This window comes from Calliphora vicina, chromosome 2 (genome assembly GCF_958450345.1).
Source record: "Calliphora vicina chromosome 2, idCalVici1.1, whole genome shotgun sequence".
Classification (NCBI taxonomy): domain Eukaryota; kingdom Metazoa; phylum Arthropoda; class Insecta; order Diptera; family Calliphoridae; genus Calliphora; species Calliphora vicina.
In genome coordinates, this window is record NC_088781.1 from 129,830,096 (window position 1) to 129,844,584 (window position 14,489).

A 14,489-nucleotide genomic window follows, 5' to 3' on the forward strand; every position below is an offset into this window, starting at 1 on the left:
AAAAGTTTGAGAAAATTTTAGGAAAACTCAAAGAACTAAATTTTACTGTCTCCTTTTCACTTCTCATTTTTCAATACATGAACCATTTAATTTTTATATATATGGGGCATTTCATGTCAAGTGAACCACCTTTTGAAATCGATGTCTTCCGATCGGTATGAAATTTGCACCATGGTTAGTTCTAGATATCCCACTCGCATCCCACTATGCGACCAAATAAAAAGGGCCCATATTGGAAAAAAAAATAATCGATTTAGCAAATAAAGTCAAAAATTTTATGTCTTGAGTTTATGTCCCACTCGCAAAACACTAAGCGACCTAAAATATCTTAAAGGAATGGAACTAAGCTTTCTTTTGAGTAAAAAAAAATTTTTTAAAAAGGGCCCATTTTGAAAAAAAAAGTCAACAAAGTTTTTGATTTTGAAAAAAAGTAAAAAAAATGTATGTTTTGAGTTACAAAATATTTATTTTGATCCCACTAGCTACCAAATAGGTGTTCAAGGAAAATATCTAAGCTTTATTTTAAGAAACAAAGGGCCTATTTTAAAAAAAGGCAAACAATTTTTTTTTCGAAAGATTGAAGAAAGAGCTATTTAAACTATTTGGGACACATTTAGCTAAGAACAATAGGTAATAAGTTACATGGACAAGAAAAAACACCTGCTTGACCAAAATGTCAAACTTTGACCCCCTCTAACTCAGAGAGTTCTCGACCGATCTTGTTGAAAAATTGTTTCTGAGTTACTATCCAATAGAGCTAATCTTGTTGCAAATTTCGGAAGACATTCACTTGACATGAAATGCCTCATATAGATGAAATACAAATCATTATTAAATAGCTACCGAGACGATCAGCTAGTTCTTTGTATAAATCAAAAGAACATTAACTACTACCGAAAGAACTTCATTGAACATTTTAAGAACTATTAATTTTGTTATAGAATAAAATTTTTCAAAAAATTTAAATTCCAAAAAATATCAATTTCTTTGTTTAATAACGAACATTTATTATAATAATAGAATATCTGATGCATTTGTACCGTATCGTAAGTAGATAAAAAAAACTGTATAAATTTTGAAGAAAATACATTAATGAAACAACTACTTCTAGAACCGTTCTTAAGAAGGGTGCTTCCGGAGAACTAGATCCTAGGGTGACAAATTCAAGCACGTTGCAAGCAAGTTGTACTGGCTCCATAACGCTTCCATGGAACTTGTTCCGAAGCTGACAATTTGAAACAAAAATCATTGGTCGCATCGCCAAATTAGAACGAGTCCTCGCTGTATTCATGCGTTTTGGGTTATTAAAATGTTTTTTAATGAAAATTGTATGTTAAGTCTTTTGTTTTAAGACTGTCAATCTAAATATGTCTCAATTTTTTTTAAAAACTTCACTTTAACAACTAAAGTGTTGAAATCTATTTACAGTTTTTTTTTGTACGACTATTAGATACTTACTGCCATTGTCAGTTACAAAACTTTCCCATGAAAAATCTAGATTTCAACAGTATTTCAACTATTGTTCTGTAAATAAATTAGAAGATTGAAAAAAAAAACGACATATACTAAAATTAATTTACTAAAATGTTTAGTTTGTAGGTTTTGCTACTTTATTTATTATATTTTTTTTTTGCAAAGAAAAAAATTAACAAATTCTATTAAGGTGAAAAAATAGAAACAACAGCAGCAACAGAAATAAAAAACAACAACCGATCATGACACGAAAACTGAAAATTGCCAGTTACTTCAACAACCAAACTAAGATCCTATATGATGGGAAAAAATCTTGATTTTTACTATTTTACAAGCTATTGTAATTCAAGAAATACTAGATATCTATTTGGAGAACTTAATGTTAGAGTCAGTTAGTTAGTTGGTTGGTTAGTACTACAATATATCGTCAAGAAAAATCTATAAAGTAATTAAGTATAATTAAATTCTTGTTTAAGTAATTAAGGAAATCTTATTGATTTATTATAACTATTTGAAATTCCCACCAACAAATTTGTTTTTAAAATAGAAAATTTCATTATATATTTTTTTGTTTTATTTAACTAACAAATTGCATGTCGTGTATGTTTAAGTGCCACATTTAGTTTAATAAGAAAATTTATTTAACAAAAAAAAAAAACTCCAGGAAACTTAAATTTTGTTTAACAAAAAGTTTAACTAAAACTAAACGCGGCAATTTTGCCATAAGCAGTTCATTGCTCTCGTTTTTTTTTATTAACAAAACAAAAAAAACTTATTGCAAAATGTTTTTTTTATTGCTAAATTTGTGGGAATTTTAAGAAAATTGTAAGATATTAGGGTTTTTGTCTTAAGTTCATGTGAATTAATTGTGGTTTTAAATAAATTTATTAGTTTTTTTCTTGCAAATTTAGATGTAAATATAGAGGAGTTTAAGCAACCAATCAGATTGCAGAGATTTTATCAGAGTTTTCATAAACAACCAATGGGAGTAGAGTTGAGAGCTTTGTACTCTTTCTAACATGCAGCTTTGAGGGCAAAATGGCTGAAAGAGTAGAGTACTGTTATTAAATACAGTTACAGTGGTGCTGCAATGGAATAAAATGAGCAAGATTTTTTTAAACAATTTTTTATTAAATAAAGGCACATTTTGTATGGAAATTATAAATCAGGTTTCAGAAAATATTTAACAACTCTGGTAATTTAACTAGTTTCTGATTTATTTGCTTATTCAGCCGTACATTAGACATCGTTTGTGTGATAATCCTACAGCAGAGATATTTCTTGGACACTCTATTTAACAAGTAAAGGTAGGATCACACGATTGCCGCAATGCACCAATTATTGGTCTATTTTATACGTCAATCGTGTGATTTCACAACTTATTGGCTCATATGTCAAACCACAACAATATTGTGCTTATTTGGCCCAATCAAATGCAACCCTGGTACGGCAATCATGTGAATGCTTGATAGGCAACATGCACCAATAAAAAAGTTAAAAATACAACAATATTTATTGTGTTCTAGTGCGGCAATCAAAGAAGACAATTAGCGCCAATATTAATTTTTGTAAATGAAATATTGTTTTTGTCAGCCACTCTCTGACCCACATACATCTTTTAACATTTCTTTATTAATTTTTTTATATGATAATTAAGGCCGACGCAATTTTCTTTTTTTATTTAACAAATATTTTTTTCAAAAATAGATTGTTTTTACATTTATGTAAACAAAACAAAATTTAAAATCTAGCACAACAGCTGTTTCTCTGAGTTGCCGTAAACTAGAACAATCGTGTGACTGAAATGCGACAATTATTGCCACTAAATCGCTTTGCACCAATTTACGACAATCAAATTTATATAAAATGAAGCAATCATGTGACTGCAGAGAATTTGATTGGGACAATTTCTTTATTGGGCCCCAATTCAGCACAATAAAAATTGTATTAAATTGGTTCATTGCGGCAATCGTGTGATCCTACCTTAAGAAAGCATCACCATCTATTAGGTTATAGCAATGTTTGCTAACATTTCAAAATGGTTAAAAAGTAACGGTAACGGTGCATTCACTAATGGAATTTAAATTATAACTGTAATATCGGCCAGATTTAAATAAAATTTATAGAAAATAATTATAAATTGAAAGGACGGATCCAGGTGAATCATTTTGTGTGTAAATAAAGTAAAATTTATTTTATATTTTTCTTTTTTCCCCTTTTTTTATATTAAAACTTTTTGGTTTTGGGGGATTTCCCTCTTCCCCCTGGATCCGCCCCTGTAGATTTCAATAGACTCAATGAATTTAGATAATTTTAAATTATTTACCGAATAACGGCTATGGGATTTTAGATGCAGCGCTATTTTCGATTACTATAATTTAATACCAGGGTGGGTCAATAAGTCCGCGACTTTTATGAATTTCCAGGCACTTAACTGAAAGGGCAGCATTGCTTCTGTCAACAGGCAGCTTTCATTTGACTCCTGTCTAAATTTGAAAAATCTTCGCCATTTAGTTTGTGTTTGAAAGCCATTAATAGCTGACTACGTCACGACGTATTATTATCGAGTCCTTTATACGAGTCCTTGAAATTAAAATGGCAAAATTTAAGGTGTGATTTATATTATATGTATATCGATCCATTTCCGCAAAAGCTCAAGCGACAATTTTAGCTTAAGTGCACTTTGACATTTTTTTTTTGTTTTTTTGTGACAGCAGAATCAAATTTTTTTGGAAATAAGTCTGGCATTTCTAAACGGCTGGTCCGATCGGAATAAAATTTGACGTGGGCATAGCCAAGGAGTATTTGATTTTAAGATATTAAAATGGGCCATACAAATGATCCATGTGTGGCGCTATAAGGGCTCAAAGTAGGGTACCTTCGACATGTAAAATTTTTAAACACGTGCAATTTTTTTGTTTTATATCTTATAATTTCCGAGTTATAGGCATTTCAAAATTGAAATTTTAAAAGTTATTAGTTAGACAACTAAATTAGTTAGACAACTAATTATGGATCCAAAAATAAACGATTTTCATTTTAAATATTCAAAAAACAGTGGATTTTTCCTGTTTTTTGGGCGAAAATGTGAATTAACTTTTTTTTAATTTAAAACAAGTAAGAAAGTATGGTCGGTCAAGCACGACCATATAATACCCTACATTAAGTAAAAGAGCAAAAACATTTTTCTTTTAAAATTTCAATAATTTATATAATTTTTGAGTGATTTTCGGAAGTGGGCCTTATATGGGAGCTATGACCAATTATGGACCAATCACCATGAAATTAGGTCGTGTGATTTATGTCTATATCAAAGTTTACTATGTTTTTTTTTGTGAGTATACCAACATTTTTAAGAGATTTATGCACGTTAAAGTGATTTTCGGAAGCGGGTCTATATGGGAGCTATGACTAACTATGGACCGATCGTAACAAAATTTGGTGACATGAATTTTGTATATATAAAACTTATTTGGAGCGCAATTTGTGGAGATACATTTATAAATTAAACATTTATGACCGATAAAGTCCAATTTCGGAAGGACATTTGTATGGGGGCTAGGTGAAATAATGGACCGATTTCAGCCAGTTTCAATAGGCTTGGTCCTTGGGCCGAAAAAATAATATGTACCAAATTTGATCGAAATATCTACAAAATTGCGACCTGTACTCTGCGCACAAGGTTTACATGGACAGCCAGCCAGCCTACCAGACGGACGGACATCGTTTAATCGACTCAGAAAGTGATTCTAAGTCGATCGGTATAATTTAAGGTGGGTGTTAGACAAACATCTGCACAAACGCATAATACCCTCCCCACTTTCTTTAAGAACATATAACAATTTGATGTTTATCTAAAAGATATCTTTACGGAGAACATTTTGATATAAAAAACATGTATATTTTTCGAATATGTCGCACCTACGTCCTTCGGAATTTGAACAAATGTTCTAAAATCCCAAAGCTGGGATCAGAAAACAAACAGCAGCTTTGCAAACCCTAATGTGTTCCCTATTTATCGCCAAAGTATTTTCCTAGCCCCGTAGGAAATGTGGACCCTATAGGCAAAATTGTAAAAATACCATTTTTGGGATTTTGGATCAAATTTTTAGGAATTGCGAGATTCTCTTTGACCTTTTTGACAAGTTTTTTTACACTTTGTTATTTAGAATGACAAACTTAAAAAACGTTGAAAATTTCATTGGTTTTCGTTATTAAATAAAGATTTTATTACATATCACAAATTCATTGAGTTTCTAAAACTAAAATATATATCAAAATTTTAATAGGATTGCAAATATTACGAACAATTTGCTCCACATTTATTCCGAGCTATATTTTTTTGTTTAGATAAGTTAATTTGTGGTCTTACAAAAAAAATTTCAAGTCAATATCTCAATTAGATTCAAAAATATGCCACTTTAAAACTCCGTCCTTCAAAAATATTGCACTCTGTATAAATTTTCTTAATGTGACTAAGTCAGAACCAAAGACTTGTGTTCAATTTTTCAATGTTAGATGCGGAGGCTGTTTGTTACCGTATAGCCATATCGGTATTATGACTGCCTTGTACTTTGTATTCCAAGTCTAGAGCAGACCGTAGGCCAATTAGCCAGTGCAACTGAGCTGACTTTAATTTTATTTGTGTAACCTTTGCTTCAATATAGTGAGTCCATATCTGTATAGGTGAGTTACCTGACTTTAGACCTTTGATTATCGTGTTCACGGTAGAGAACTGGAATTTTATTGGGCGTGGCACCACATTATTTATAATGTTAGCACTAATAGAAGAATTTGTATCATTTGGGGTAAATGATTCGGTTTATTTATCTAGGACATTTGACTTAGACTTTTTTTTTGACTATGCATTTTTCAGTAAAATAAGAAAAAAAAAACTTCAATATTTGTCAGTCAAAAAGCAACACTGTCTTTGAAATAAGAATGTTAAATCCAGCTTTGAATAGTAACGAGTACCGCCAATTTTATAATAAAACCATCATGCTATTTTTTTTTATAAATATATATTTATTGTATAAATTATATACTTGTTTTGTTGATTACAAAATACAACTATAATTGTAAAAATTAATAAAAAGGATTGTTTTTTGTTCATACATAATTCATATATTCTTGTTTTTATGTTTTTATATTTCTTTTGTTTCTGCTTAACTTTTGATTTAAAACTCAACATTTTGTTTTTAACAATATAAGGCGACTACACAAAAATTTGAATGTATTCAACAGCATATTAAATTTTTAAAATAAAATTTTCTTTAAATATTTTCTAAAATTTTACAACAATTCCGAAAATCTATAACCAAAATATGTATGTAAATTTATGTTTATTATGTATAATTAATAATGTTCAAAATAGCAACAAACTGTAATCAAATGTAAATATTTCTATATAAAACTTAATATTTTGTTTTCTGTTCTGTTTTCTGTTTTTTTCGATTGTCTTACTTAAAAACTAATAAATATAAAATAAGCAAATAAATAATTATGATATTTTTAATTATAGGCAATTAAAAAAAGAAATTAAATATTTTGTGTTAATTAGGATAATGAAATATTAAAATTAATTTGATCATTAACAAAAGGAGAGAGAGAGAGAAGAAAATTAAAACACCTTTTAAGAGAATTATTTAAGTAAAAATAATTTTGATAAAACCCCTTAAACTATGGTGAATACTTTTTTATAGAAATTACAAAACTAACCAAAATTTAGTTATAAAAAAAAGGTTACAAAGATTTCTTTTATATAAATTTAAGTTGTTAAAAAGTTATTAAAGTAGTAAGAAGGGATTTGGTTATTAAATTAATTAATTTGCGCGTATAGTACGATTTTTGTTCATATTTGTCAACATTAATGATATATAGGATGTTAATAAATCATCCATTTTATAGCCCAACGAGGTTTCACACAACAGTTTTGAGCCTCGAACCAAATTGCCAATTGTCATGTGGAAGTAGGTGTTGCCCGATGACCAATTCGAAATACGGGTAAATGGATGGGTTATTAAAATGTCCTGTAATTAATAATATATAGATTATAAATAATTGTTTAATACAAGTAAGTTTTATTATAAAATCATACCTTTGTAACGGGATGTATTAAACTAACACCATGTTTATTTATAGCTATCAATAACATTTCGGGATAATTGGGTTCAGTCGTTTGTTTAACTTCAAAGAAGGCCGAGCCAAATGTGGGCCACCTAAAATAGAAAAAAATTTCAATAAAATTATAAGTTTATAACAATAAAAAATAAGAATCAACTAAAAAATATCAAGATTTTTGAAAAAAAAAATAAATTATAGAAAAAATTATAGTTTCAAACATTTTCCCAGTATTCTTCATACCAATTACTTATGTTTCGATTTCTAATAAAAAAAATCACTTTCAATACTTAAACTAAATTAGAAAAAAATCATATTTTTATGGATTATTATTTTCCTATTTCGAATAATCGAAATTAAATTCGAATTTTCGAAATTGTTTAAAAAGCTTATTAATCATTAATCACTTATTGCCTATTTCGTAAAATCTAAATTAAATTCGGATTTCCTATTTAAAACAAGCTATAATCGGCTTGACCGACTCTTATATCCCCTTCAAAGATTGAAAACAATTTTGAGTTGAAACAAGTAAGAGAGCTATATTCGGCTGAGCCGAATTTTATATACCCTTCACCAAATTATACTTCAAAATAAAAATTTTAAATATTTAAACAAAAATTTTATTTTTTCAGTTTTTTTTTTCATTTTATGAAAAAATTTCGAATTGTTTTTTTAGATTTTAATTTTTTTTTTTAAATTTAATTTTTTTTTTTAAATTTTAAAAATTTTTATTTTTTAATATTTAGCGAAAAAAAACTTTTGGTGAAAAAGAAATCGGATTAATAAATAATTTTTCCGATTTTAGCCCATTGTAGGTCCAACTTACTATGGTCTTATATACGTCGTTGCAAAGGTCTTTGAAATATCTATCATTAGATATCCATATTGTCTATATTAATGACCTAGTAATCCAGATATAGATCAAAAATCGAGGTTGTCCAGGTTTTTTCCTTATATCTCAGCCATTTGCGGACCGATTTTCTCGATTTTAAATAGCAACCGAGCTGGAAGAATTCCGGAGATATTGATGTATGAATCGTGTATTTAAGTTATTTGGGGGCTTCGGAAAGACAGACAGACGAACATGACTTACTCGACTCCGCTATCTATAAGGATCCAGAATATATATACTTTATAGGGTTGGAAAATTATATTGTGAAAATTACAAACGCAATGACAAACTTATTATACCCTTCTCACGAAGGTGAAGGGTATAAAAATTGTAGTAGAGGGAATGTAAGAAAAGATGAAATTACTGTTTCTAACGGCTAGTTTCAAGTAGCATCATGTTTCTTAACATTTCTATTTCTGGAGACTTCTAAATGTGGACAATGTTGTTTACCGGCCAATTAACATAGCTGTGGAACATTATAACATTGAATAAAAGCTTTGATTTGATCATTGTAGAAATAGAACTTTCAAGAAACATCGATAGATGCTGCTGGAAACATCTGGATGGTAATGCAGTGGTCTCACGACCACCATCGTTTTTAAAAGGTAAAAACGTAACAATACTTTTACAAATAAAGCTTGAGTGTTGTAAAGTTTGGTGCCAACAAAGTGCAATTTGGAAAAAGTGCCGGTGAAGCACAACGATTGCTCACCGTGTGTGTGTTTCATCGGTTTCAACGAGCAAGACATGGTTTGTGCGATTCAGAAGTGATGATTTTGACATGGAAGACAAAGATCGCCCAGGCCAGTTAGAAGCCCAAGAATTGAAGGCATTATTACTCCATGAAGATTGCTTTCAAACTTAACAAACAGCTTGCAAAATTATTGGGAGCTACTTAAGCAGCAATTTCAAAACGTTTACGAGCAGCAAAATTCATCCAAAAGGAGGGAAATTGAATACCATACGAATTGAAGCCGAGAGACCTGCAAATTAGTTACATACATTTAAATTCGAATTTAACCTAGAACTAGTTCATTTTCAATAATTTTCAAAAATTCATTTAAAATTAAAATCACCATTATTACAATCTAACTTTATTTGTAATAATAATAAATTAAAATTTTCGAATGTCAATATTTTGTACAGTATTTACAAGTTAAATCGATTTTAAGTTTTCGAAATGAATTTCGAATTCTCAGAATAGTTTCAAATATTAACAAATCAATACAATGTTTGTAAAAAAACTAAAAATTATTTACATTTTTATAAAAAAATAAATATTTCATATTGAAATAAAAAATTTAAAATTTTCGAACATTGAAAGTTTTAAAAAAATTCTTCAAATTTCAATAAGAAATGTATATTTAAGATATATTTGATCATTTATCAAAGCCATTTGCTACAAATTTACTAGTAGATTTAGAATTTTCGAACAAACAAATGTAATGTCTGCTTTACAAATTGTATTCAATAAAAATTGCTTATAAATATTGAAAATTCTTCAAATTTAAATAAAAAATTTATATTTAAGACATATTTCATCATTTAACAAAATTTACTAAAAATTTACAAGTAAATTTAAAATTTTCGAAATTGAATTCGAATTTTCGAACATATTTTAAATACAATAAAATGTAATGTCTGCTTTAAAAATTATATTCAAATAAAATTTCTTATAAATATTTCACATAAAACTAAAAAATTTCATATTTTCGAATATTGAAAATTTTTTAAATTTTAAATTTTTGGAAATTCTAAAATGGAAAATTAGAGAAAATTCTGCAAATTTAAACAAAAAACTTACATTTTAGACCTACTTGATCATATAAAAAAATATACCATAGTTGCTACATTTATATAGAAATTGATTTCGAATTAAAACATAAAAAATTGTATGTTTTAAAAATTGGACTCACAATGTTATTTATTATAATTTTTTAATAATATAATCATATATTTCATAGAAAACTCAAAATTTCATATGTTCGAATTTTGAACTTTTTCAAAATTTAAATTTTTGGAAATTTCAATACTAAAAATTAAAGAAAATTCCTCAAATTAAAATAAAAACAATATATTAAAGCCATTCTTGATCATTTAAAAAATTATCTACCGTGTTTGCTACATTTATGTAGATTTAGAATATTCGAAATTGAGTTCGAATTTTCGAACTTGTTTTAAATATAAAAAAAATGTAGTGTATGTTTAAAAATTTAACTCAAATTTATTTTCTTATAGTTTTTAAAACTCAAAATTTCATATTTTTTTGATATTGAAATTTTTTTAAAATTCAAGAAAATTCTCCAAATTTAAATAAAAAAGTTATATTTAAGAGCATATTTTCTAGCATATTTTCCACATCTAAGTAGATTCAGAATTTTCGAAATTGATTTCGAATTTTCAAACAGAAATTAAATACAAAAAAAATTAAGATATATTTAAGAATTGAACTCTAAATAAAATTTCTTATAATTTTTCAAATAAAGAAATCGAATATTTCATTAAAAAAACTCAAAATATCACAATTTCGAATATTGAAAAAGTTGAATCTTCCAAAATTTTTAAAAATTTAAGATATTTAATTACTTACCTATAAACAATTTTCAGAAAAGCGACTTTAGCATCTTCAGAAGTCATGCCAGAATCTTGATTATAGGAAGCAACTATGGCTCGTTTCCATTCACTAGTACTTTGCATTTTCATTAAATCGGAGGGTATCAATTCACGCAGCATTTGTCTAGAAAATACAAACAATTAAATAAATTATTAATTAAAACCTTTCTTAAACCCCATCCTGCACAAAAACTTACGGTATGGCTTGCAATTCTTGTTTATTATCACCATAACGTACACGATATACCAAGGCCGCCAATTTGGCAGCCTCTTCACGCGAACACTTATGGTAACCCCTTAATAATTTCGGCAATTCCTGATGATAATGGAATATTAAGTCAGCATTACGATCCTTGCCCGGCACCGTATTTGTCCACAGCTTTTTCATAAAGAACACTTGATAAGTAAACTGGGGATTGGTGCCGTCACGTATGGGTCGGGCCTTTTTAATCCAGTCCGTTAGATGTCGGACAAAGTCAAAGAAGAAATCTCCCTCGGGCACGGAAATCACCTTATCGGCGATTTTCACAAAGAGCGAGAAACCCTCACTGGTGCGCAAGGACAAACGTTGTGAGATATTGTGGCAAAAATCTTTAGCTCTGGTGGAGGAGTCCACCTCGAAGGCCTCATCGGTGTCGTCGGGGAAATATACTTTGTGGAATATTTGTGTGGTTTTGTGTTGTATAGCCTCCACCTCTACTTGATGTGGCGGGTATTTACGTTGGCCATTGCGTATGGTTTTCTGCAGACGATGTAGCGAGTCTTGGGATATGGGATGACGGCGAGTTCTTAGGAATAAAGTCAATTCTTTAAGTAAACCCTGAGAACAGGCAAATAAACCAGTGGCCAACCACATTAACTCCCAACCTCGTTCCTCGGAAATGCGATTACGATTGTCGGTTAATTGTTTCATTAGTTGACAATAGATTTCATCTCTTAGGATCTCATGTTTTAAGGGACCATCAAATATATGATCGGTAATTTCATTGCCCATTCTAGGCCTCTTGGAGGGTAAATCACCCATGTATTTGAGTATGGCGGCAAAAGCAAAACAAGCTTCTTCCGCCAATTCTTCCTTAGCTTGCAGTTTCCTTAATAGAGGAGCTTTAATGGGATCGCGAGAATAACGCCATATCTCTTCCGAACGTTTCGAACTTAAGGTGAGGGTTTTTGAGACCGTTCTCTTGGGTGGCAAACGGAAATGATCCATGGCATATTCCATTAAAGTATGAGGTCTATCTCGAGTTTCAGGCACACCATTTGAGACCATACTCAAACGTCTGCCATGATGAGCTTCATCGACATTAAACAAGGCCAAAATATCTTGTGGCGGCTTGGATAGCGTGGGTAAAACATAAACAGTTTCGGCAGGAAAATCTCCTCTCTCCTGGGATCTCTCACAGCGACCAATACACCAGCCATTGTTCAAAACATTTTCACCACAACTTTCATCTTCCAAGATAATTAGATCTCCTTTGAAGAAGGACAGAAAACTGGAGCCATCTGAAGGCGCACGATAGTCTTGTATTGCTATGACAAATTTGGATCTGAAAAAAGGTTAAAAATGTTGATAAATCAGAGTTTATTTGGATTTGATGGCCTGTTCCTTGATCTCAAATAATAATCAAAACGAAAGAAAGCTAGAAAGAATTCCTATACATCGAAAACTTGTGAAGATCTAGAATGTAAAACAAAGCGACTGAATGTTAGTCACTCAAAGTCGACTGAAATTTCAATTCTCTTTATCAAAAACTTTCGTTTGACTGTAAAAAATTATAAATATAGAAACCGAATTCTGTAGACGTTTTCATTCGATTTATCGTTTAAGGTTCTAATGAAATCCAACCCAGATTTCTTTCGCTTTAATAACAAGCAGCAGTCCACAAAAAATTTAATTTACCTTTTCTTCAATCCATCCAAAAAGTAAACCACCAAATCTCTAATATCCTCGGCATTGGGACTTTGGAATGTAAACTCCTCTCCCCTCACCGTAGACAAACTAAAGGTTTGTGTAAACACCTTATTGGTTTTTTGACTGGACACCGCTGTTATCTCGGGGAAACTCAATTCCAACAACACTTGCTCCTGATCATCCACCACATACACACCCGTCCAATTAACCGCTATTATAACATCATTCTTGGGCAGATTAGGACCCGAATTGCGATACGCTTCATAAAATCTCGAGAACAACAAAGGCCATTTATACTTGGCATAACTGACTATATCCTCCTTGATCTTCAACGAGGCTATTTTCTCCTTAACATAGTATGACTTCTTGTAGGCCTGCAACACCAAAGCGGCCCAACGTTCTATGGCCTTGTCGATGCCGGTGAGACAAAAATCGGGTATAAAGTTGGGCAACAGGGTGAACAGTCTTTCCATGGACATGTCGGTGCCATATTCTATGAAATATTGCTGGGCGGCTATCATGGCCAAATCCTCTTCCTTGTCACAGCGATATTCACCGAACTTGACACCTCTAACCACTTGCTGATAAATGAGATTCGTGGCCACCTGATCAAAGGTGGGATCATGCCAGGGAGCAAATATTTCCTTGCGGAAGAACAAACGCCAGGGGGCATTACGCTCTTGGGCTCCTTGTTCCTTGGCATATTGTTCACACTGGGAAATAGCATCCATAACATGATCGCCGCCACTGCCCAGCGATGAAACCTTGTCAAACAAGGCTATATACAAAGAGAAACCAAATTGATCTTTCAATGTGATCTTCTCCGACAGCTGATTGCACAGTTCCCTGGCCGTGGTGGCGGAATCAGCCAGCAAAGTCTTGGTATTGCCATCCATAAATGTTATGGGCAACATTATAGGCTTTTTCGATTTTGTGGCTTGCAACTCCAACCAGGAGGGTGGTTGATTTCTAGTACCATTATTAAAAGTTCTCTTCAAACGCTCCTCACAATAAGGCGCATAACCAGGAGGACCTTCACGTATGAAAGCTCTCAGATAATTAACAAATTTCTCTGAGGGAGCAAAACAACCCACACACAAGGACAGCAAAATCCAACCTCTAGCATGAGATGATTTCAAAGGATTGTTGGTCAATTGTTTGCAGATTTGACAATAGATTTCATCTCTTAGTTCAGCCCTTAAAATACCATGGCCTATAATAAAATGCAATTTTTCGAGATTTGATGTGGGACGTGACTGCAGCCAAGACTGATAGCTATCCGCAGTGTACTCCTCATCCTGCAGGCGTCTTCTGACATCTTCGCCCAGTTTGTTTTTACGTTTCAAGGTTAGAGAAACAAGTTTGTGTCTTATGGAGCGGGGTTTTTGCTTAAGGAAGGCCTCGGGATCCAAACCCATTAATTGAGCCTCTTGGAATTCCTAAAATAAAATATTTCATTAAAAAAAAGTCGTTCCTTAT

General features: G+C 30.9%; 1 protein-coding gene across 1 annotated transcript in view; it reads right to left on the reverse strand.

The window, feature by feature from the left end:
* Positions 1 to 6,477: 6,477 nt before the first annotated feature.
* ck (myosin-VIIa ck) overlaps positions 6,478 to 14,489 on the reverse strand; it is a 59,332-nt gene continuing 51,320 nt past the window's right edge. The window contains exons 9-13 of the mRNA XM_065501579.1: positions 12,999 to 14,449; positions 11,296 to 12,645; positions 11,076 to 11,222; positions 7,571 to 7,691; positions 6,478 to 7,502 (exon numbers count right to left, since the gene is read on the reverse strand). Coding sequence (XP_065357651.1) covers positions 7,296 to 7,502; positions 7,571 to 7,691; positions 11,076 to 11,222; positions 11,296 to 12,645; positions 12,999 to 14,449 — 3,276 coding nt within the window. The 3' untranslated portion in view covers positions 6,478 to 7,295. The remainder of the gene's footprint in view (positions 7,503 to 7,570; positions 7,692 to 11,075; positions 11,223 to 11,295; positions 12,646 to 12,998; positions 14,450 to 14,489) is intronic.